The following is a 23,086-nucleotide window of genomic DNA, read 5'->3' as shown; positions in this document are numbered from 1 at the left end:
AGCCACCTTTCTCACCTGGGCCATTTTTTTCAAATTACTTTGTAAATAATTTATTACAAGCATAACCATGAAGCTCTTGTTACAATAAAAAGTAGGTTACAAATTTTCAGTTTAGACTTGCTTTGGGAATCATAATTATGTTGGTTTTTTTTTTTTTCTTCTTTTTCCAAAACAAAATGTCTCCTGAAAGTTGTCCCACTGTCCTCTGTCCCCCTTGAGCCCCCGAGGGCACCTCTGTGCAGGCAGGGAACAGTCGTGGCCAACTTGGTTTCTACAATGTGTGCGTGGGGCTGGGGACACGAAGGGGTGCTGCCAACGTCCCCTCCCCTGGGATTAGACACTCTTAGTACAACACTGCTGAATCAGACGTGAGCATGGAAACCACTGCATGAGAACAAGCCTTTTCTGAGCAAGCTGAAGCTAATTCCACGGAGTTCTTTGGGAGACTAAAACGTAGATTAAAAATCTCCACTGCCGTACGGCTTCTACGGGGCTGGGCTGGGCACGCGTCCCCAGCCCCTCAGGTGGGCTCAGGCTGTGCAGTCACTTCTGGCTTCACCGCCTGGCCTTCCGCAGTCCCTGAAGTAGTGAGGAGGAGGATGGGCTCTGGCTCCAGCGGCTTGGCTTTGTCCTGAGTCTGGGTCAGAGGGTGCACCATGGACATGTGGACGTTGAGGTTATGGGCCTTCTCGAAGCGCTTCCCGCACTGGTCGCAGGCGAACTCCAGCTCCGCCTCTGCTTTGTGTTTGGTCATGTGGTACTTGAGGGAGGCGCGCTGGCGGCACTGGAACCCACAGATCTCACACCTGCCGAAGGCAAAGGGGGCTCAGCACCAGCCTGGTGCTGCCTCGCTCAGCCCAGGGGAGAGCGCTGGGGCTGGAGCAGGCATTGGGGATGGACATTTCATTGAATCACAGAATCCTGCAATGGTTTGGGTTGGAAGGGACCTTAAAGCTCATCCCATCCCAGCCCCTGCCATGGGCAGGGACACCTTCCACTATCCCACATTGCTCCAAGCCCTGTCCAACCTGGGCTTGGACACTTTGGGGATGGGGAGTCCACAACCTGTGCCAGGGCCTCACCATCCTCACGGGAAAGAATATCTTTCCAACATCCCATCTAACCCTGTCCCCTGGCAGTGGGAAGCCATTCCCCCTTGTCCTGTTACTCCAGGACCTTGTCCCAAGTCCCTCTGCAGCTCTCCTGGAGCCCCTTTAGGCCCTGGAAGCAGCTCTGAGGTCTCCCTGGAATCTTCTCCAGGCTGAACACATCCAGCACTCCCAGCCTTTCCTCATAGCAGAGGTGCTCCATGACCCTCTCCTCATTCATTCCGTTTAAAGTGATCCAGCCAGGATGCTGCCAGCTCCAGGCAGGGTTTGTATCCCAGAATTACTATGCCAGGGTCAGTGACTGATCCCTTTGCTCCCTGGTGGAATCACTTACTGCAGGGGCTTCGCTCCCGAGTGCCGCATCTGATGGACCGAGAGGTGTTTGCGTTGCTTGAAGGTCTGCCCACACTCATCACAGATATAGTTCCGTACCTCTGCCACGAGCAACAGGAGAGAGGCATGGATTCTGCTGCATTCCTGGAATGTGCCCCGCACACGCAGCTGCCCACGCTCCCTGCGGGAGTCTGAACCCCTCCCCTGCCTTGCGTTCCTGTGTGCCCCTTGTTCCATTCACAGGCCCACGTGAGGTGCCACCCCCGCCCAGAGCCTCAGCACCTCCAACCATGGTGCCACGAGGTGCTGGGTGTCTGTGACCTGTCACCTGCTGGCACACACCTGTGTGGATGAGCTTGACGTGCCGCTGCAGGTACCGGTCGATCATGAACACCTTGTTGCAGCCAGGGTGAGGGCAGGGCCTCTCCCGCACCTCCTCGTGGTGCTCTTTGATGTGTTTCTGCAAAGCAAGGACAGAGCTTCTGTCAGGGAGCAAATTGCATCCCTGAACACCGAGACCACCATGTGAAAAACCAGGATTTGCATCCCGATCTACCCCTGGCAGCAGGGGCTTTAGCCAGACATTGTGGAGCCTGTTCCAAGGGCAGTGAGCCAGTGGCAGGAGGAAAAGGGAGAGCCAGAGCAGACTGGAAAAGGCCAGGACTCTCAGCAGGCTGCTTTTAGTGACTGACTGCCTCCTGTAGAGCAGGGCGGGGAATTAAACCCATCAGGGATCCTCTGCTCACATGGAAGTGGCTCCGGAGTACTGGGAGCCACTAGTGTGGGACAGGAGCAGAGCCCGAGCTCACCTTCATGCCATCAGCCCCTCTGTAGACAGCGGTGCAGCCCTGGTAAGGACACTTGTAGATGGTGGGCAGCTCCTCCCTGCAAGCAGAGGTGTGTAAGGTGGTGTGGGCGTGGGGCTGCAGCCCAGCCCAGCCCTGCCAGACCCTCTCCTTACCGTTCACATTTGATTTTTTTTTTCCAGCCTGGCTTAGGCCCTGGCTTCTTCCTTATTTTGGGCTCTTCCACCTTCTTTGCTTCTTTATTGTCACTTTTCTTGCCAGAAACCCTCCAAGAAAGAACCAGGACAGTGGTTTAAGACTTGATCTTGGTTTTAGACCCACCTAAGTGTCCCCAGTTGTTACAGCTGACTGACTTGGCAGAGCAGGAGCACACACAGCCCCAGGCACATGAGCTGGACTGTGGCTGTGCCAGGCTGGGGATGAGGGATGCGGCCCAGCTTTAACCCAACGGGGAGCTTGGGGGCACCTCCGTGGCTCCCAGGCAGGAATGTGTAGGGAACAGAGCCATAAGGAAAGAGATGTCGGCCCTGTGGGGGTGGGCACCCGCCCCCCACCCACCCCGAGAGCCCCTTACTTCTTCTCGGGGTAAGGCTCAAAGGAGTCATCTGAAGATTGCACGTTTCTCTTCTCGCTTTCATCATCGCTCAAGAAGTCCCTGAGAGAGAGAAGTTGCCCTTTACCAACGTGACCTCGGGCTGACCCTTGGCACCAGCAGTTCCCCATTCCCAGCACATCCATCTCCCCCACGGCACAGCACGGCGGCCGCTCCACGTGTTCTCCTCCCCGTCCTCTCCCCGAGCAAACACAGCGCCGGTGAACCCAGCAAAGACCCAAATCAGGACCTTTCAGGGCTAAAACTCTGCAAGAATAATCAAACCACTGTCAGGAGAACAAAAAAACGGCTGTTACTGAAAGGATCTATTCATGGGTGAGGGATGTGGTTGCCGCTTCCTCTACCGGGAAAAGGAATTTTGTGGAGCAAGAACGTCGCGTAATGGTCTGGCGCAGGTTAATGAAGCTGCAGGTCATTCTGTGTTCCCTCAAATGTAACAGCCACATTTGGATTTTTCTTTTTCCTCCTTTTAGGCCTTAAGCCATACAAGAAGCAATTAATTCCTGAAGACAGGAAATAGGCAATAAATTGTTGCAGCCCTTTTAATGTGACAGCTGACAGGCTCAGCTGACACTGGAGTCACTCTGCACTTGGCCCTTTAGACTCGGAATGCCTGCACTTGTGTATTTACAGCCCCATTCCAAACACCTGTGTTGGACTGAGCCAAATCCTTGCTCACAACGGACCATGGAGCTGCCAGGTCCCTCCCGCTTCCCTGGGAGCAAACGGGGTGGTTTCTCCTCGTGCCACCCCGTGCCTGCATTCCCGCTCCCACTGCTCTCCCACAGCCCCAGCCACGGAGGGAACTGCCCGGGGGTTATGGGGCTGGAGCAGCATCTCCCAGCACGGCTCCTTCCCCAGCACAGAGAGGGGACAAAACAGGGCCAGGATTGCTGGAAGCAGCCAACAAGCACGGAGCACACGTGTGTGCAAACCCCCCAGAGCAGAGGAGGGAGCTCAGAGCCTCAGAGCCACGAGCTCCACGGTGGCTGCGGCAGAGCCACCGCTCCGAGCCCCCATGCTGGTGGAAAAAGAGCTCTCTGGGTTGGGGAGTTCACACTGGCAAAGAAGACATTTAGGCTATTTTAAACCCACTCTTCTCTCACCCCTCAGAAAGGTCACTGAACTCGTCTTTTACCCGCTCATCCGACGTTGCAGACAGAACCTGCTTCCCACTCAACTGTCCTAGGGAATGAAGGAGAACACGGTGCGTTACAAGGAAAAGCAGCAGACCCACGTCGGCCGAGGAGGAGCCGACTGCTCCGGGTGCACTTGCGTGGTCACACCGTGGGGAACACATGCTCCGTGGCAATCAGTGATTGTTTAAACCAAACTGTCCCCTCTGCCCAGAAATGGCTCTCCCTGTGCTCCACCTTGACCCTGCAGCTCCCAGGAGCAGCTTTTGGTTCCTCCTGTGACACCCATAACTGACAGACTTGTCCCTAGGCAAGTCCCAGCTGCCATTCCTGTGTCCAGCAGCGGACATCTCCCGTGGGTGTGGGAGCTAAGCACAGCCCCCCTTCTGCAACTCAAAATGGGTGTTAATTCCTCACTTCTGGAAGTGGCGTTTGGGGCAGTTCACCCAGCAGTTTTCCTTTAGGGACAGAAGGGGCTCCTGGGATTCAGCATCAGCTGCTGTGGAGCAGGGAAACCCAACTTCAGGGTCGAGCCGAAAGAAATATCCAGCAAACAGTGCTGGGGAACCAGTGACCATCCTGTACCTCTGGAAAGAGCATAGCAGCAGGGTCTCCCCTCTATCAGAAGGGGAACAGCACACAGAGCCAGCAGGGTGACCCCGTGTTCCCCCGTCCCTTCTGCATGGCTCAGCGCCCTCCTCCCTGATCAGAGGCCAATCGCTGAGCACTGCCCAGAAGGATCTGCGCCCTCCTTGAGGAACAGCAGTCTCCAGGGAGAGGGCCCAGCCCCTTGTTGCTCCCTGGGCCACCTCTCCAGCTCCCTGTCCTTCCCCAGGAGGGAGATCAGGAAGCAAACCCCTTACCTGTGGCAGTGCTCAGCGGGGAGACGGGCTGCAGCAGGGCCTGCTCCCGGACGGAGGCCGCGCTGTCCAGCTGCGAGGGAGACGGGTCTCTGTCCTGCGGTGGCTCGTTCTCCACATTCAGTGGCACCGCCGTGGTCCCTTTGTTGGCGGGCTGCTGGCAAGGAGCTGTCCTTACTGGAGCGTGCTGGGCTTTGGGAGCAGGAACAGCCTCGGCATTGTCCGCCCCGGCCCCGTTGTCAGTCAAGCGCTGCTGCGCCGTGCCCTTGCTCCACTCCCGTTTGACGGACAGGGCGTTGTCGAGCAGCACGGAGCTGCAGTCCGAGTCCGTGTCCATGACGTAGTCGTGGCCGTCCCCGCAGCCCCAGACGGCGCGGATGATGCCGCAGTACTCGGAGGAGAGCACGCTCCGCAGCCCGGGCACCGAGTCGCAGCTCCCGGCGTGCGTGTGCGTCCACGTCACCAGGCTGTGCAGGCACTGCGGGCTGGACGTGATCAAGTCAACTGGCCAGGGGAGAGGCAGCACAGTCAGGCCTGGGCACGGGGGGGATGGGGATGTGGATCTGCTCCCCCCAGGGCTGCCCCAGAAAGGCAGGTGGGAGCCACCCCAAGGGGCTGCACCCAGAGGGCTGGAGCGGGGCAGCCCCAGCACCTGCCAGGATCACAGAACCACTGAGGTTGGAAAAGTCCTCTGAGATCCCTGAGTCCAACCTGTGACCGAACACCACCTTGCCTGACCAGAGCACTGAGTGTCACATCCAGTCTTTCCTTAAACACCTCCAGGGACAGCGACTCCACCACCTCCCTCCATCATTTGCTTCACAGGGTATTTCCAATTGTCCCCAGTGCCTGACAGCAGCTGGGACAGGCCTGGCACTGCCACTCAAATCTGCTCTGCCTGCTCTTCCCACCCTGAGGTGAGCCTGTGCCTATCTGGCCCAGCTCAGGAAGGTGAAGATTCTCCTGGGAAGCCAGAGGGAGGAAGGAGAACCAGCCCTATTGAAGGACACCAGAACCCTCCTGCATGTGGTCACTTCTCACCACCCATCAACCCCAGCCCTCCACTGGTGGCGTGGCAGAAGGAAAAGGGGAGTGAGCACTCACCCAGGCAGGAGGCACCTCCTTCCATCCCCGGCTGCGCCTCGACCCCGCTGCTCCTGCAAAAACCAGAGTGGCACAGTGGGATTTGAGGGTCACGGAGGGACCACGCGGCAACACACGGCACCGTGCTGCTCCCGGGAGGCAAGAAAGGCCACGTACTTTCCTTTGGACTTGGCGTGGCCCGTGGGCGAGGCATTCACCCTCTGGATGAAGGTCCGGAGGACGCTGCGGCACTTGTAGAACTGGGCATGGCATTTCTTGCAGACGAACTGTGGCAGCGCGGGGTCCTGCCGCACCGCCACGCCCACCAGCCGCTGGAAGTCGGCGAAGAACACCTGGTCCACGCGCCGCTGCTTCTCCGAGTTCTCCCCCAGCACGGGCACCTTCCCGAAAGCATTGCGCAGGCTCCGCGAGGAGAACTTCCCGTGGCACAGGCGGCAGTAGCCGGTGCTCAGGGCTCTGCCGATTCCTGCCGAGGAGGATCGAGCGCGGCTGCTGAGGAATGGCACTGATCCACCCAAAGGTGCTCCCCTTCCCTTCATCCCAGCTGCCTCCATAGCCCCGCCTTCGGCAAAGCAATCCAGGAAAATCCAGGCAGGAGAAGACCCTTCTGACACCAGCTGACCCAAAATCACCCTTTCTGGCCCCACTGTCCCGGTGGCAGAGCCTCCTCTCTGCTGTGGTGTTCCCAGGCCTCTGCCAATGCCATCCTTTGGTTTCAGCAGTTCTTCCCCTTCCCTGGTGTTTATCTCCCAAGTATTTACAGCTGGCATTGTGTCCCTTGGCTGCCCCAGTGCTGGCTGTCCCATTCCTCAGCTCCCCAGCAGCACCCTGGAGTGGGGCAGCAGCTGGGGACATGCAGCTCCCAACCCGGAATAGCGGGGCAGGATGAAAAGTGTCACCCAGTTCACTGCCCTGTGGCGTTCCCACTCTGTGGAATAATTTCCATCCCTCCACTGCACCCCAGCAGTGTGAAGGGAACCCTAAGCACAGCCTCCTCCCGGCCCTGATCCAGCCCAGCCGTGCTCCGAGCCCTGGGGGTCTCACCACAGCCCGCGGGGGTGGTGACAGTGGTGGGACAGGGCAGCAGCTGCTGGGGGAGTGTCTTGGGGGAGGCCGGAGTCCCCGTTTGTGAGTGCCCCGTGAGCCACCCGCCCTCCCGGGGCAGCGCCGGTGTCACAGCACCCAAGGGAGCCGCTGGAGATCCCGCTTATCTCCTGCCCCAGCTGCAGCACGCGCGGATATCAGCCACCCCAAAGCGGGATGGCAGGAAGGTCCCAGTCACCCCAAACAGGATGGCGGGAGTGTCCTGACCACACTCAAACCGTGACGGAGGGAGGGTCCCGGTCACCCCCAAACCGGAGCAGGCGGTGGCCGAGCACCCCGAAATAGCGGGAGGTTCCCCCGCTCTCCCTCCCCGGGTACCGAATTCCTCCTTGCTTTGCCGTTACCGGCACCGGGATGTTCGGTGTTTCAGGGGGGAAGAAACTCCACACAAACGGGCCGGTTCTGACCTGCCTCCGCTCGGCACCGAGCGCCGGGACGGGAGGTCTAACCCGGGCAGTGCGGAGGGAACCCCGCCACACCAAGGGCTCGCCCATAGCCGGTCCTCGCAGCCCGTCCCGGTGGCGGCCGGTCCCGCCGGTGCCCCCGCAGCGGCTCAGGCCCCGGGGAAGCGGCTCCGGCCGTGTCCCCGCTCCCCCCGCCCCGGTCCCCGCGCTCGGGCCTCACCTGCCTCCGGTGCGCAGGCGGCGGCCGCGGGGGGCTCGGCGGGCTCGGTGCCGCGGGCGGCCGTGCCGGGGGTCCGGCGGGGCGCGGGGGGGGCCCGGGGGCCGCCCGGGGCCGCCAGGAACCGCCCGCGCCGATCGCGCTTCATCGTCCCCGCCGGGCCCGGAGGCTCCGCCCGCCCGCAGCGCCCCCGCCGGCCGGGGGGACCCGCCGCGCCCGGTCCGTCCCGCCGCGCTCCGGGCGGGCCCGCGGCCCCAGCGCGCCGTTCCGGGCGGCCCCGCGGCCATGGCCGCGCCGGGCGCCGGCGAGGGGCCCGCGCCGGGCCGGGGGGCCCGCGGGCTGCAGGGAGCCATGAGGGCGGCGAGCGGCGCCCTGGGCATGGACAGCGCCGGGCGGACCAGGGTGAGCGCGGGCACGGCCGGGGAGGGACCCCCGGGCTCCGCCGCATCCCCGGGACTGCACCCCCGGGGCTCCCCCCGCGCCCCCGGGCTCAACCCCCCATCCCCGGGGCTGCATCCCCGGTCTCCTCCTGTATCCCTGTGCTCCTTTTGCATCCCCGGCTTCTCCTGCATCCCTGGGCTCCCCCCGCATCGCCGGGGTGCGTCCCCCGGTCTCGCCCCCAGCCGCGGGGCCGCACTGCCGGTCTCATCCTGCATCCCGGGGCTCAGCCGCATCCCGGGGCTCCCACCCGCATTCCCGGGCTCACGCCCCACTCCCGGGGCTGCATCCCCGGTCTGACCCAGCACCCCCGGACTAGCCCCGCATCCCCGGGCTCCCCCCGGCTCCCGTTTGGACCGGGACCCTGCGATCCCCCTGGGGGTTCCCGAGCTCCCCCAGCCCCGGGAGTCCCTGCTCAGCCCCCCCTTTGGCAGGAGGCCTACGTGGAGTACCTGAAGAGCATCACCCTCATCGCCCAGGCCCTGCAGGAGGAGGCGGCAGGGACGGGTAAGGCAGGACCCCTTGTCCCCCCCCCGCGGAACCATGGGGTCGGTGGAAGTCCTGCAGTGACCTCAGCACCCCCTCCCCACAGAGAACAGCGAGGGGGTCACGCCTGACACCCCAAAACTGCTGAAGCTGGCGGAGCAGTGCCTGGAGAGGGTCAAATCCATCGCAGCGGCACTGGGTGAGTGAGGGGTGGGGGTCCCGTTTTGGGGAGCTGGGTGCCCCCCCAGGGCCAGGCTAGTGGTGAGGCACAGCCCACCTGTCCTGCCCTCGTCTCCAGGGAAAGCCCAGGTGAAACCGGCTGCACAGGAGCGGGGTGGGGGCCCCACGCCCCTCCCCAGGCACCGCCGGGTCTGCTCAGATGAGGGGGGGAAGCTCTCGCCATTCCTGCCCCCGGAGATCTTCCAGAAGCTGCAGATCGCTGAGGCACAGAGCGCACGGAAGTACGGGGGGCTTGGGCATGGGAGTTGGGACACGGGGACTGGGACATGGGGCTGAGACACAGAGGGGTGGATCATGGGGGGCTGATGTGGACTGGGATGCAGGGGCTGGGACATGGGAGGCTCAAACACAGCGGGTGGGACATGGGGGGGTTCAAACTTGGGGGGTTTGGGACACAGGGTCTGGGAAGAACTGGGACACATGGACTGGCAGTGGCCCCATGCCCGCCTGGGGGGTCATGGGGCAGGATGGGGTCCTGGCACATGTCCTGTGGCCTGTCACGGGTGCTGAGGCCGTTCCTACAGGGAGCTGACGCCGCTGGAGGAGGCCTCTCTGCAGAACCAGAAGCTGAAGGCGGCCTACGAGGCGCGGGTGGCACGGCTGAACCCAAGCCAGGCCGTGCAGAAGACATCCCTGGCAAGTGGGGGGCTGGGGAGGGGCTGGGAGCCGCATGGAGCCGGCAGCCAGGCAGGGAGAGGGCTCCTGGGGGATCCCCCACTCCCCACTGCTGGCCACGGGGTATGGGTGGATGTTCCCAACGCTCCTCCTGCTCCGCAGACACTGTCCCTGCAGCGGCAGATGATGGAGAACCTGGTGATCGCCAAGGCCCGGGAGGAGACTGTATCCTTCCCAGCGGGATTGCTCCAAGAGCTAGCTCCAGCAGAGCCTCTTCCCTGTCCTGGGTGTCACTGACCCCACGCAGGCCTCTGGGGTCCCAGCTGGGGGGATGGAGGAGGGCGAAGGGCAGTGGGTGAGCACGGTGGTGGCTCTGGACCCTTAACTGTGCCTGGCCCAGCTGCAGCGTAAGATGGAGGAGCGACGGCTGCGGCTGCAGGAGGCGGCCAACCGGTGAGTGGGGATGTCACCACAGGGGCCCTGCGCTGTGGGGACACTCAGCAGTGCGCTCACTGGCCCGGGGTGTCCCCAGGAGGTTCTCCAGCAGCGTGGCCCTCACTCCCGAGGAGCAGGAGCAGCGAGCACTCTACGCTGCCATCCTTGAGTATGAGCAGGACCATGTGAGTGTGTGCCAGGGGCTGCTGGCAGGCTGGAGGCTGTGCCGTGGGGCAGGAGGCTGTGCCGTGGGGCAGGGTGCCGCACCTTCCCCATGACCAGCCCTGGACACTCCCCAGGACTGGCCGAGGCAGTGGAAGGCGCAGCTGAAGCGGAGCCCGGCGGATCTCTCAGTGGTGTCAGGGCTCTTCTCCTGCCTCCTGAGGTACTGCCGGGGGTGGGCACGGCCCTGCCAGAGCGAGGGGGCTGCGGCTGCTGCCGGTGCCCCCTGCCCACCCCGTCCCTCTGCCCACAGCTGCCCCGAGCACCCCATCACGCAGCTGCTGCGGCGGCTGCAGTGTGCGGTGTACGCCCGGCTCTACCCCGCCGTCAGCCGCGGCCCCGCCGACGCTTCCCCCGCCTCCCCCTCGGGCCTCTCCTTCCTGTCGCTGGACGCCGGGGGCTCCTCGCTGCCCGCCGAGCCGGGCGGCCGCCGGCTCCGAGCGTCCCGCAGCCTCCACTGCATGTTCTCGGTGCCCGAGCACGGCCCGGCCGCGCTGCGGCACAGCCAGTCCACCACCACCCCCCTCGCCGACAGCGGCGCCCCGGGGCCCGCCGAGCCCCCCGAGACCCCCCGGGAAAGCTCCTTCGAGGACCTGGAGCGGTTCCTGGCGTCCCCTGAGGGCTGGGCCCCCGCAGAGACCCCGGCCGGCCCCGGGCAGGACACGGCGCTGCCGGAGCTGCTGAAGGGCGTCGTGAGGGACATCCACAACGCCATTGGTGAGGGAGTGGGGGGCGGACGAGGGCTGTCTGTGGGCTCTCCTGCACCCCGTTATGACTCGGGGCACAGGGTGGGCAGGATAGGAGCTCCCAGTGTGGGTAGTACAGGGGTCCCAGCTTGCTCTGTGACTTGCTCTTCCCAGACAGGCTGCTGGCTCTGACTCTGCTGGCCTTCGAGGGACTCGGCACTGCCGCCGGCAAGGACCAGTGCCTGGCCTGCCTGGAGGAGGCCTTCTTCCCCCCACTCTGGGCCCCTCTCCTGGCCCTCTACAGGTACCGTGACCCGCTTTGGAGGGTCTGGGACCCACTGCTCCCTTCCTGGCACCCCCCTGTCACCTCTGTGCCCTCAGGACCGTGCAGCAGCCCCGCGAGGCGGCCCTGGCGCGCAGCATGGAGCGGCACCGGCACGCCAGCCCCGCCGACATGGGGCTGGCCTCACGCCTCTTCCCGCCCACCCCCGGCCGCCCCGCATACGCCTCCGCCGTGCAGGACCTGCGCCTCATCCCGTTGGAGACCTGTCCCCGCAGGAAGCTGGAGTGCATCGGTGAGCGGCGGTGGCGGCGCGGGGCGGGGGCCCGGGGCTGGCGGTGACCCTGACGCTCGCCCTGTGCCACAGTGCGAGCCCTGCGTGGCATCTGCGAGTGTGCCGAGGAGTACTGCGGCACCCGGGACGCCCGGAGCCTCGCCACGGCCGCCATGTGAGTACGGGAACAACGTCCCTCGGCCAGACAGAGCGGAACAGGGAGCGTGGGGAGTATGGGGCAGGTGTGGGGCTGGGGGCTGCTGTGGCCGGTGCAGTGTTGGGGCACCAGTCCCTGTGGCCACCATGGCTGATGAGTCCCTGTTGTCACAGCGGGGCAGATGACCTGCTGCCCATCCTGTCCTACGTGGTGCTGCAGACGGGGTTGCCCCAGCTGCTCTCCGAGTGCACCGCCCTGGAGGAGTTCATCCATGAGGGGTACGTGCTGGGGTGCTGGGCCATGCAGGCAGCCCTGGGCTCAGGACAGTGTCACCCTCCCGGGATGGGGGTGGCAACAGCAGCTCCTGGGAGCGCAGGGCTGAGGGGTGGTGGCTGTGCTGGTGTCCTGGTCACGGCAGTGTCACAGCCATGACGGTGCGGTGCTCCTGCGGTGCCTGGGTTGGTGTCCCGGTGGTGCCGGTGTCCCAGCGGTGGCAGCCTGGCGCCCGTGCTGGTGTCCCGTTGGTGACAGTGTGATGCGTGTGGACACAGGTACCTGATCGGGGAGGAGGGGTACTGCCTGACGTCCCTGCAGAGCGCCCTGTCCTACGTGGAGTCCCTGCAGTGAGGAGGGGGCGGCGCGGGACCCCCACAGCCCCGGGCAGGTGCTGACGCCCCCTCCCCGGGTCCTCCCGCCCTGCAGGGGGCGCTGTCCGCGGGTTCGGCCCCGCCCCGGGGGCGGAGCCACGGGCGGCACGTGCGTTCCGGCCCGGTGGGCGCGGAAGGGGAACGGGGGGGGGAAGCGAGCGGCCGGACCGGCAGGTGGGGGGAAACCGGGACCGGGGCGGAACCAGGGGCGGGTGGGAACACCGGGAGGCCTCGGGGGGGGCGAACAGGGGGAAGCAAGGGAGTGACACCGGGGGGACCGGGACAGGGGAGGTGCCGGGGAGGCCTCGGGTGTGCGGAGTTCCGGGGCTGAGGCTTTGGCGGGGGTATCTTCATAGGTCTGGGAGGGGGGTGCCAGGGTTGGGGGTCTCCTGGGATGCCAGGGTGGGGTCTCACGCTGCTGTACCCCCAGCATGTGTGCAGGCTCGGCGCTGCGGCAGGAGCACCGGCAGGAATACGGGCTGGAGTTCCGGCAGGAGTTCCACCGGGAGTACCGGCGCTCGCTGCAGCGGGAGTTCGGCCCCGCTGGGACCTGCCCCGACCCCGCCGTGGCGGAGCGGCTGCGGCAGCGGCTGCAGCGGGAGCCGGCGCTGCTGGGGGCTCTGCAGGAGGACGCCCTGGCACTGCTGGCCCGGGGACTGCGGGACCACCCCGACACCGGGCTGGCGCTGCAGGGCCTGGCCGGCGCCTTCCGGCTGCTGGAGCTGGCGGCCGTCAACCTCTACCTCTTCCCGTGGCGCCGGGAGTTCGGCACCATCCAGGTGAGGCCCTAAGGTGGTAAGGGGATGTCGTGGGAGTACCCAACCCCCTCCAGCCACGCCTCCCGTTGTTCCTTGCAGACATACTCCGGTGCTTACGTGCACCTGCTGCGCCCGGCGCTCCCCGAAGCCGACCTGGTGTGGAGTTTGGGCCGACTGGGCTACGAGCAGCAGGACCGGCACCGCCTGGCTGTAGGCCGGTTGCCCCCGGGGCCCACGCTGATTGCTGCCGCTGTCGGCTTCCTCGCCTGCCGCCTAGAGTGTGAGATCCTGGCGGAGCTGGCGCTGCGACTGCCGCGGCCCCGCGCCGAGGAACTGCTGGAGGTGCGGCATCGGGCCGTGGGGGTCAAGGGGCACCTGGAGATGCTGCAGGACCCGCGGACGCAGCGCAGGGCAGCTGCTGCCTGTGGGGACAGCGTAGATCTCTACCAGGAGATGCCAGCCAGCCCCGAGGACACAGGGGGCAAGGACACAGCGCCCCCAGCACTGTGGAGGGACCCTCAGAATGTGCCCAAGAGGGGCTGGGGACGCTGCGATGGTGCGCTTGGGCCGGAGCCCGTGGGCAGCGCTGATCCGGACACCTCCTCTCACCTCTTCCCGGAGCAGGAGCCGGTGGGGACCGGCAGAAGTCCCCAGGTGCTGGGGGAGCACCGAGATTGCCCCCAGGACGCCCCAGAGCTGCCGTGCTACCAGCTGCACTCGTGCCTGCACCGGGGCATGCTGCCCTCGTACTGCTGCAGCACCTGCCGGCAGCTGCACGCCGGCGGCTGTGCCACGGGCCGCGCCTGCCGCAGCCGGCACCGCGGCCAGGAGCTGCGCGGGGAGCGGCAGCAGCGGCTCTGGCTGCAGCGCACGGAGCTGGACATGCTGCTGGCTGAGGGCTCTGCACCCCGCTCCTAACACGGCTGCTGCCTGCCTGCTGGGAAGGGAGGGACACGGCCACCGCTTGGCACAAGGACACCGGACTCATCAGCCCCCAAGACAGCGGTGCCTGGGCCCTGCTCCAGCCCGGGCACTGCTGCTGTAAATTATTCAGTGCATCAGTAAAGTGGCTGCCTCAGCATGGGCTGTTCTGTCCTGGTGCGGGGGACCAAGATGCGTGGTCCAGAGGCAGGGGCTGCAGTGATACCTGACAGCACATCACCCTATGAGAGTGGGAGCCGGGATCCACTTAAAGGTAGGCAGAACCTGGGCTGGCATGGAGGTATCCTTGTCCCTAGGGAGGAATGTGTGAGACAGAGGAAGGAGAGCAGAGCCAAGCCACAGCTTCTCCCAACCCTGCTGGCACCAAAGGATGAGGTCAGCCAATTCAGATACTTTTATTGATGGCAAAGTCGGGGTTGCCCCCCACAGACAGCACAAGCCAGGACCCCTGTGGGACAGGACTGACCCTGCCAAGCCTGGGCATCCCCAGGCCCCATCTCTCCTCACTCCCGACCCTGGGGCCACACTCGCCCAGCCCCAGACTGGAGCCTGCCCCATCCCGCACAGGGAGATGGATTTGGGAGCCGTCCTGGGAACGGATGGAGCCCGTGGCACTGGCCAGGACTATTGGGCTGAGGGAATCCACCTCAGCCAGGACACATGGTGCCTGTTCCCATGGGACAGCTCAGGGCTTGCTGCGCTTGGCCTGGCTCTCCATCCCCGTGCCGGCCGCCCGCTTGTTCCGGTGGTGTGGGAAGGTGGGCATCAGCTCCGGCTCACAGGCTGTGGGGCACACAGAGGTGTCAGCAGGGCCCAAAGCCTCCCAGTCCTGCCCTGCCCCACCCCAGGACGGGGAGGGGTACTTACGCAACGGCTTCTCCTTGAAGTAGGAGCTCTCCAGGCAGTCCTTGGCTGTGGCCCTGTGGGGGGCACAAGGGCAAGTGGAAGGGACTACCCCAGCCTGGGGGACAGCGTGGGGCAGGTTCCCTGCCCTACCCACCCTGCATCCTGCCTGGCTCTTACCTTTTCTTGGGGTCATACATGAAGAGGAAGTTGAGCAGTCGCAGCCCAGCCTCTGAGAGCCAGGGGAACCTGTGTTTCAGGTTGTTGTAGGGCTGTTTGCGCAGGGTGTACTGGGTGGCCAGCGGCAGCTTGGAGAACCCCTGGGGGAAACTGTGTGTGAAGAGGGGCCAGGGGAGCAGCCAGGGAGACAGGACTGGGAAGATGGGCAGGGAGCTCTCACCGGCCAGATGTTCTCATTGGGTGTCCCCAAGAGCTGCACGATGAGGTCGATCTGGTGGATCTCGGAGGTGCCCGGCAGCAGCGGTTTGTGTGCCAGCAGCTCAGCCAGGATGCAGCCGGCAGCCCTGCAGAGCACAGGAGCCTTTCCAGTGACCCCCCGCAGTTTGCAGCCCCCCAGCTCCACCCAGGCAACCTCGGCACCCCCCTCACCACATGTCGATGCTGGTGGTCTGGGTCGTCATCCCCAGCAGCAGCTCCGGTGCACGGTACCTGCACAGGGGACGCTTGGTGGCAGAGCCAGCATGAGCCCGTCCCGCTGGGAGGACCCACCCCAGCACCAGCCACTCACCACAGAGTCACCACTTTGGGGGTCATGGGCTTGGGGGGCATCCCGTAGGTGCGTGCCAGGCCAAAATCAGCTGCAACAGAGAGTCACAGTCAGGAGGGAGCCCAGCTCTAAGCTCTGGGCACGGCTGGAGCCGGACGCAGGTGCCGGCACTCACCTATCTTCACACAGCCTTTGTCGGTCATCAGCAGGTTGGAAACCTTCAGGTCCCTGTGGGAAATGGAGCAGCTGGAGGTGAGAGACCACAGGGAGAAGCCAATCCCATCATTCCATGGCCTCCCTACCCTGCTGGTGCTCCCACATTGATGGGCACCAAACCCCCACCCAGAGCTGCTCCTGATGGTGCCGCTTGCTCCCAGCACATGGGAAGTGTCCCCAGACACCTCTTTGTCCCCACAGCTGCATCCTGCCGCTCCCACCTGTGGATGATGTAGTTCTCATGGAGGTACTGCAGGCCCTTGAGAACCTGCAGGATGATGCACTTCACCTGGGGACAGAGGACAGGAACTGTGACCGCTGCGGGAGCAGCACTGGCTAGACAAACCCCCGCAGGCCAAACCCACTGGGGTGTCCTGCAGTCCCTCCACCCCTGTGTCCTCCCAGGGGGTTCTGGGTGGGCATTTTCTCCCAGCTCTGTTTCCCTGACAGTTTGCTCCAGCCCCAAAGCCAGCCTGGAAAGTCCCTGGAGGGTTCACTGAGATTCAGCAAATCAGGCTGCATCAGAATCCCTGGCATCCCCCACCTCAAGGTCTAGGGAGCCCCTCACAGTGCCCACATATTTTGGCAGGAATGGCAGCACCCTCTCAGGGGTGCTGGACCCAAATCCTGCTGCACCCCATACCTGAGCCTCTGAGAAGGGCGTCTGCATATTCTCCAAGAGACTGGCCAGGTCCTGCTCGCAGTATCCCATCACCAGGAAAATGCTGTTGGAGACAAGACAAGGTCAGAGCCTCCCCCAGGACAGATTTGTCTGCTGAGGTGGCTCAGGGCTCCAAGGAGGTCTGGAAGGCAAAGAGAGGACACACAGGGGACTCTCACCTCTCCAGGTGGTTTCCCACAACCACTTCCTTCAGTTCCACAATGTTGGGGTGCTGGAGCTGCAGGAGCAGGGTGATCTCCCGCAGGCTGCTGATGGGCATTCCTGGGGGAGGGAGGAACAGCCGTGCTGCAGGAACGGGCTGGAGCCAGAGCCAGGACAGAGCAGCCCCTGCTCCCCCCCCCTCCATTACCATCTTTCTCGTTGTCCATCCGCACTTTCTTCAGTGCCACCGTCTCGTCCGTCAGCGTGTCCCGGGCACGGTCTGGGGGCAGCACAGGCTGCGTTGGCACCAGGACACACATCTGGGTTCATCCCGACCCCACCTCAGCCCCCCAGCCCAGCCGCAGGGGGGCAACTGGGTGAGCTTCAGGCCCCTCCCGACCTGGGGATCCCAGGGACCCGTGCTGGGATTCTACACGGGGGAACGGCTTCCCAGTGCCAGAGGGCAGGGATGGATGGGATATCGGTAAGGAATTCTTCCCTGGGAGGGTGGGGAGGCCCTGGCACAGGGTGCCCAGAGCAGCTGTGGCTGCCCCATGCCTGTAAGCGGCCAAGGCCAGGTTGGACGGGGCTTGGAGCAGTGTGGTCTAGTGGAAGGCGTTCCTACCCATGGCAGGGGGTGGAACGGAATTAACCTGGGGGTCCCTTCCCGGTCCCGCGTGGCCGCAGCGCACCGGGAGCCGCCCGCGCCCGGGAGCCACTGCCCGCACTCACACACGATGCCGTACGTGCCCTCTCCGATCCGGTTCAGCTTCTCAAACTCCTTCACGCTGCGGCACCGTCCCAGCTGAAACCAAAAAGCAGCGTCCAGGCGGTGCCACCTCGACGGTTCCTCACCCCCCCGCCGGCCCCGAGCCCTCTCACACCCCCGGGGACCCGCTGCACTCACCCGATCGGCTGCCGGAACCTCGAAGAAGCCGTCGCCCCGCAGTCTCCGGAGCCGCAGGGGTTCCAGCTCTGGTTCGGCCGGTGCTGGTGCTGATGCTGATGCCGATGCCGGCGGCGCTCCCGCCTCAGCCGCTGCCATGTCCGCCATGGCGGGTTCCGCCCCGCGCACGCGCGCTATTATCCCCGCCGGCTCCGCCCACCACCAGGCCCCGCCCACACGCGTTAAGCCCCAAGCAACCGTTGCTAGGGAGGGACCAATAGCGACCTTGCCCGGTACGGCCCCGTCCCGTTTGGCCCCGCCCCCTCCCTCTCTGTGTGGCCCCGCCCCTTCGCGGCCGACGCCCCCCGAGGCCTTCCCGCTGACCACGTGACCTCCCTGCCCCGGCCGCGAGGCTCTCGCGAGGCTCAGCGCGCGCAGCCCGGAAGCGGCGGCGGCGGCACCCGGAAGCGGCGGCGGCACCCGGAAGCGGCGGTCGGCAGGATGGACGGTACCGGGGGGTTGGGCGGTACCGGGGCCTCCCGGTGGGGCTGGGGCGGGTCCTGAAGGCTGGGGGTGGGGAATCGGAGCCAGGACTGGTGGCCGGGACGTGTGGGCGGGGTCCCCGGTCACCCGGTCCCGGTCCCGGTGGTGTCGCTGAGACTGTGCTTTCCTTCCTTTCCAGACACGCTCTTCCAGCTGAAGGTGAGGGCAGCGGAAGCCCTTCCGCCTCCTTTCCGTCCCGTATCGCCGGTCCCGGGAGAGCCCCGGGGTCGGTTCCGCCCGCTGGCTTGGCCTCATCGGGGCTTCTCCGGCGGCGGGGCCGTCACAGGAGGAGGCCCCGGAGTGCGGGGGGACCGGAGGTGCCGCGGGCAGAGGGTCGGGCAGCCGTGGCTAGCGAGAGGTGGGCTGGGACAAGTGGCACTGGCACGGTGGCACAAAGGGGAGCGGCTTCCCACTGCCAGAGGGCAGGGCTGGATGGGATATTGGGAAGGAATTGTTCCCTGTGGGGTGGGCAGGCCCTGGCACAGGGTGCCCAGAGCAGCTGTGGCTGCCCCTGGATCCCTGGAAGTGCCCAAGGCCAGGCTGGATGAGGCTTGGAGCGGCCTGGGACAGTGGAAGGTGTCCCTGCCCAAGGCAGGGGTGGCACTGGATGAGTTTTAAGGTCCCTTCCAAACCAACCCAAACCATTCCGTGACTCTGTCCCTGGCCCTGCCCCGCTGTATCCCGCTGCTGTCCCGCTCTCCTCCGCAGTTCACAGCGAAGCAGCTGGAGAAACTCTCCAAGAAAGCCGAGAAGGACTCCAAGGCCGAGCAAGCCAAAGTCAAAAAGGTGGGTGGGGCTCATCCTGCCGGTGCCCGGCGCTGCGTGGGGCAGCTGGAATTCCCTCCTCCCGCCATGCAGGAGCAAGAAAGGGGCGGATCCGCTGCCCGGCCTGCACTCCTGCACTGCCGGGGGAATGTGGCACATCCTGCTGGGAGCCGCCAGTCTGAACCCGTGGGGGCTTCTCTGAGCGTGGGTTCTCCGTGTGCCAGGCCCTGCAGCAGAAGAACGTGGAGTGTGCCCGGGTTTATGCCGAGAATGCCATCCGCAAGAAGAACGAGGGGCTCAACTGGCTCCGGATGGCGTCCCGGGTGGATGCTGTGGCCTCCAAGGTGCAGACAGCCGTCACCATGAAGGGGGTAAGAGCCTCCAGCAGGGCTTTGGGAGCTCCATCCCCTCATGAAGCTTCCCCTCTCGGTGCTTCCAAGCAGCACAGGCTGCCCCGTCCCCCACAGCGACCCTGCCGAGGCTCCTGCTGGTCCTGATGCCTTTTCCTGCTCTTGAAATCGAGTCACACACGGTTAGAAGGGGAAAAGGGATTTTACCTTGGTGTTTATTTTAAGGATCCTTAGGTGCACACTTCCAGGTCATATGCACCGAAATGCACCCCGCTGAGTATATCCCCAAAGATCTGGTATCACATTAGAGGTGTTACTAATTAGCAGATCTATCAAAGATTCCCCAATGAGAGGCTCAAGTGAGCCCCCCTCCCTAAGGAGCCTTCCCCTGGATGGTTCTATCTTGGTTTACAGAATGTGTTCTGGAGAGGACCTTGGGGTCTGGGGCACATTGATCCTTAGCTACAAAGCTTCTAAAATGTTGAGTCTCTCAGCTTGACAAACAAGTCCAAGAATGTAGGCAAAAAGCACTGAGAATACAGAAGTTGTAAAAAGGTATAACAGGGGTATAAAAGAAAAGGCAAAAAATCTTCATGGCATCAGTCTCAGACAGGTTCATCCTACCCGGGGAGGCGTCAGGACAGCGCTTGGATTCATCTGCACCCCTCAGAGCCTTCCTGAAGGAATCTCCTCTTGCAGGTGACGAAAAACATGGCACAGGTGACCAAGGCCCTGGACAAGGCCCTGAGCTCCATGGACCTGCAGAAGGTGTCGGCAGTGATGGATAAATTCGAGCAGCAAGTGCAGAATTTGGATGTTCACACGTCGGTGAGTGCTGGGCATCCAGGAGAGAGAGGGTGGGGCGAGGGTGGGATCCCTGGGCCGGGCAGGGTGACAGGGCTGTGTCTGTCCCAGGTCATGGAGGACTCCATGAGCTCGGCCACCACGCTGAGCACGCCACAGGAGCAGGTGGACAGCCTGATCGTCCAGATCGCCGAGGAGAACGGGCTGGAGATCATGGACCAGCTCAGCCAGCTGCCCGAGGGGGCCTCGGCCGTGGGGGAGAGCTCTGTCCGCTCCCAGGAGGACCAGCTGTCCCGGAGGTTGGTTCTCTCCCAATTCCTGGATGGTTCCAGTGCTTCCCAGGATCCCTCACTGGCGTGAAGGGAAGGAGTTGGCCCTTCCTGGGGGGCTCAGGGGGATGAGCCCCATCTGTTGTGTTTGGGCAAGTCCCCAAGACTGTGGGGCCACTTTTGGCCTTGGGAGGGGGCGGGCCTGGTACTGGGCAGGGGCAGGACAGGCCGCCCAGCCCCACACTCACCCTCGTGCAGCTGCTCTGCTCAGGGAGTGCCTGGCACTGCCCTGCCAACAGCTCTGGAACTGCCGCTGCTCCCACACAGCCACCACGGGGCCATCTGGGGACAGCCCCGAGGCTGTGGCATGGGGGCAGCCTGGGGAGAGGGACCAGAAGAGAAAGAGGATTTGGGAAGCCGTTCTCCACAGCACCTCAGCTGTGTGAGTTCACCCCCAGCCGCCGTGGTTGCAGCTCCAGGGCAGGATTTCGGGGAGGTTCCTTGGCAGAGGAGTTCCCTGGACACACTGGCTGCAGCTGCCCCAGAGCTGTGGCTGTTCCTGCTGCCCTGACCTCACTCCCTTCTCCCGCTCTCCCCTCCAGGTTGGCTGCCCTGCGGAACTGAGCTCTCCCGTGGACGGCACCGGTGGAGCGGGCGCAGGAGCCGGGACCCCCTCCCACAGCCCCGGCCCTGCCGCCGCCCCACAGCACGTCCCCATTTCCCCCCCGCCTCGGGACTCTCGTGTGGGGGTGGCAGCCCTTCCCCGAGCAGGTGGCAATCCCGGCGGGAGGGAACGCGGCCGCTCCCGTGGCCGAGGAACGCTGTGCTGGACTGGGGGGGGCTTCGTTCGGGGGGTGCTGCTGGTGGTGCCTGGCAGAGCCCCACATCCCGCTGCTGATGGAACACTAAGGGGACTTTCCTGGTGTCGGGATGCTGCTCCCCCAACTCCTGTGTTGTTCCCTGTCCCTGCCCGGAGCTGAGCTGTGGGCTGAGTTCCTCGGGAGCTGTTTGGGAGGAGCAGGAGAACCCGCGGGGTTCCCAGTCTCCGGCGGCGCTGCGGGAAGGACCCTGTGCCCGGCTGTGGATGTGGGGAGGTCGGTGCCTTGCAGGAAGGGGCGGTGACACCGGGGTGTCCCTTCCCCCGCTGTCACTGTCCCTGTGCCCTTTGCTGCTCCGTGTCCCTCCGGGCCAACACCCCCAGCCCCATACCACGAAGTGCCCTTTGGAACACCTTCCCACCCAGCCCTGTGCGTGTCAATCCACACATTCCCCAGGCACTGCCAGCTGGAAATGGTTATCCCGGCCCTGGCTGCCAGTTTGGACCAGTGAGGACCCGTGTCCAGCACTGGGAGCGGATTGCAGCAGCTGTGGTGGCTGCAGACACGTCCCCAAATGTCCCCCTGCCGGGTGGGTGTGACAGGGAATGCAGAACCATCCCGGGAGCAGCTCCGTGTCGATCCCTGTGCCTCGTCCCTGGATATCTGTCCCCTCGCTGCTGGCGCCGGGCTGGCGGCGGGGGCTGCTCGCCGCGTCCCCTCTCGCCGCTTGTCCCTTGTCACCTTCGCCTGGGGCTGGAGCTGTTTGTGCCCCTCCCGCGCGATCCCCGGCACCGCGGAGCTGCTGGATTGCTGGAAGCTCTCCCGGAAGGAAACGCTGTTTCCTTTGGGTCTCCCAGGAGCAACTTTGACCTCTGAGGGATGTCATGGGGGCCACCTCCCCGGCACAAACACTTCCCGCTGCGTTGTTTTTCCCGAGTTCAGTGGCCTTGGAGCGTGTGGCTGGTGACACAGAGCCTTCCTCCCCACCAAGGAGGAGGAGGAGGCGGCTTTGGTCTACAGCAGAGCACTGGATCTTGTCCCACCTCCCGATGGGCCGGGCGGGCAGCTGGGGGACCCTGGAGATTTGTGCCTGGCTCCCGGCTCCCTGCGCGGTGTCCCCGTGGGACCGGGGGCTCCAGAGCTGCCCCCTGTCCCTCTCCCCGGGCTCTCTCTCTCTGGTTTCAGTGGTGATTTTTTTTAAAGTTTGTCTTATTTGCCTTCTTTTTCCCCAAGCCGTGTCCATCCCCTTGTGTGGGTTTAAATAAACAATCTCTGAACACCTCAGTGTGTGTTGGGAGTGTGGATGCAGACGGGGTCCCCATGGTCTCACCCTGTCCCCAGCCCTGCGACAGGACCTGGAGCCAAGGGGCTGCCCTGGAGCTGAGGGGGAGGAGGGGGCTGCCCTTGTTCCCACAGCCTCTGCCCATCCAGGAGCTGGGACGTGGCTCGGGGTGCCCGCTCTGGGGGTGCTGGAGGACAAGGACAACTGCCTTCCGCCACTGCCGCCACTCCTGCAGGGACCTGTCCCTCTCCTGTGGCCGGACCGGGGGGACCAGGGTGAGCAGGAGCTCGGAGCAGCTGGAGCCCAGCTCCCCTCCCCATTGGAGTTGGGCCAGCCCAGCTCCCTGCACCGTTCCCCAGCGCTCGTGGGGACAAGCCGGGCACCCCGGGTTTGGCACCGCACCGAGGTGGCACCGCACCCATCCTGCCATCAGCACCTGCCCACGGCAGCCTCACTGCCAGGGACGGGGCTGCGGGGGCGAGGGTGCAGCCTTCCCTGTCCCCATCCCCTCCCTGTCCCCATCCCTTCCCCGTGCCGGGCTGGCAGAAGGGCCCCGTGCCTCAGCCAAATCCCGAATGCCACAGGAAGATGGCTCTCCTTCTCCTGCCTGTTCGCCCGCCTCCGCTCCGAAGACAGGCTGTTCCTGAATGTGAGAGGAAATTGCTAAGGAGATAATTAAGTAGCCAATTAATTAGCTAATGATTAGTGGAAGCATCCTGCGGAGGCAGCGCCGCAGCCGCCCCGGCCAGGTGTTGCCGGGATGTGTCACTCCCGGTACGGTTACGGCTTCCCGGTGGGCGCCGCCGGGACCCGGCTGCTCTGCCCCGCCGGTGGCATGCCGGGCTGGCCGGGGACACGCCGGGGTGGCCCAACACCTCCAGCTAGGAGCCGATG

At 64.6% G+C, this 23,086-nt stretch overlaps 5 protein-coding genes across 5 annotated transcripts; 3 read left to right on the top strand and 2 right to left on the bottom strand.

The window, feature by feature from the left end:
* Nucleotides 1–33: 33 nt before the first annotated feature.
* ZNF276 (zinc finger protein 276) lies at nucleotides 34–7,834 on the bottom strand (the record flags this gene model as incomplete). Its single annotated transcript, XM_082289864.1, has 11 exons — nucleotides 34–806; nucleotides 1,444–1,543; nucleotides 1,785–1,902; nucleotides 2,252–2,327; nucleotides 2,404–2,514; nucleotides 2,823–2,903; nucleotides 3,968–4,046; nucleotides 4,861–5,361; nucleotides 5,962–6,014; nucleotides 6,118–6,427; nucleotides 7,690–7,834. The coding sequence occupies 11 exons, from the start codon at nucleotides 7,832–7,834 to the stop codon at nucleotides 521–523; spliced, it is 1,860 nt and encodes a 619-aa protein (XP_082145990.1). The 3' UTR covers nucleotides 34–520.
* Nucleotides 7,835–7,971: 137 nt separating this feature from the next.
* On the top strand, nucleotides 7,972–12,180 carry VPS9D1 (VPS9 domain containing 1; the record flags this gene model as incomplete). The annotated part of the gene is made up of 15 exons (XM_082290071.1): nucleotides 7,972–8,088; nucleotides 8,559–8,631; nucleotides 8,717–8,809; nucleotides 8,909–9,071; nucleotides 9,375–9,486; nucleotides 9,628–9,690; nucleotides 9,866–9,918; nucleotides 9,998–10,085; nucleotides 10,200–10,285; nucleotides 10,376–10,839; nucleotides 10,983–11,112; nucleotides 11,190–11,383; nucleotides 11,456–11,537; nucleotides 11,693–11,797; nucleotides 12,071–12,180. The coding sequence occupies 15 exons, from the start codon at nucleotides 7,972–7,974 to the stop codon at nucleotides 12,144–12,146; spliced, it is 1,899 nt and encodes a 632-aa protein (XP_082146197.1). The 3' UTR covers nucleotides 12,147–12,180.
* A 409-nt stretch (nucleotides 12,181–12,589) lies between these two features.
* SPATA2L (spermatogenesis associated 2 like) lies at nucleotides 12,590–14,005 on the top strand. Its single transcript, XM_082289973.1, has 2 exons — nucleotides 12,590–12,945; nucleotides 13,024–14,005. The coding sequence occupies exons 1-2, from the start codon at nucleotides 12,598–12,600 to the stop codon at nucleotides 13,840–13,842; spliced, it is 1,167 nt and encodes a 388-aa protein (XP_082146099.1). The 5' UTR covers nucleotides 12,590–12,597; the 3' UTR covers nucleotides 13,843–14,005.
* Nucleotides 14,006–14,341: 336 nt separating this feature from the next.
* On the bottom strand, nucleotides 14,342–17,528 carry CDK10 (cyclin dependent kinase 10). The gene is made up of 13 exons (XM_082289871.1): nucleotides 17,383–17,528; nucleotides 17,208–17,280; nucleotides 16,684–16,755; nucleotides 16,493–16,595; nucleotides 16,296–16,377; nucleotides 15,874–15,941; nucleotides 15,612–15,664; nucleotides 15,458–15,527; nucleotides 15,319–15,378; nucleotides 15,110–15,233; nucleotides 14,890–15,029; nucleotides 14,734–14,786; nucleotides 14,342–14,649 (listed from the first exon to the last, which is right to left on the bottom strand). Exons 1-13 carry the CDS (start codon nucleotides 17,518–17,520, stop codon nucleotides 14,552–14,554), a joined length of 1,134 nt encoding a protein of 377 aa, XP_082145997.1. The 5' UTR covers nucleotides 17,521–17,528; the 3' UTR covers nucleotides 14,342–14,551.
* A 268-nt stretch (nucleotides 17,529–17,796) lies between these two features.
* Nucleotides 17,797–22,194, top strand: CHMP1A (charged multivesicular body protein 1A). The gene is made up of 7 exons (XM_082290346.1): nucleotides 17,797–17,869; nucleotides 18,044–18,063; nucleotides 18,613–18,690; nucleotides 18,894–19,040; nucleotides 19,719–19,847; nucleotides 19,935–20,122; nucleotides 20,695–22,194. The coding sequence occupies exons 1-7, from the start codon at nucleotides 17,863–17,865 to the stop codon at nucleotides 20,714–20,716; spliced, it is 591 nt and encodes a 196-aa protein (XP_082146472.1). The 5' UTR covers nucleotides 17,797–17,862; the 3' UTR covers nucleotides 20,717–22,194.
* The last annotated feature ends 892 nt before the right edge of the window (nucleotides 22,195–23,086 follow it).

Source organism: Coloeus monedula, assembly GCF_965178545.1.
Source record: "Coloeus monedula genome assembly, chromosome: 13".
In the NCBI taxonomy this organism is placed as follows: domain Eukaryota; kingdom Metazoa; phylum Chordata; class Aves; order Passeriformes; family Corvidae; genus Coloeus; species Coloeus monedula.
The sequence above is the reverse complement of the archived record's forward strand: the minus strand, read 5'-3'. Positions and strand labels throughout refer to the sequence as shown.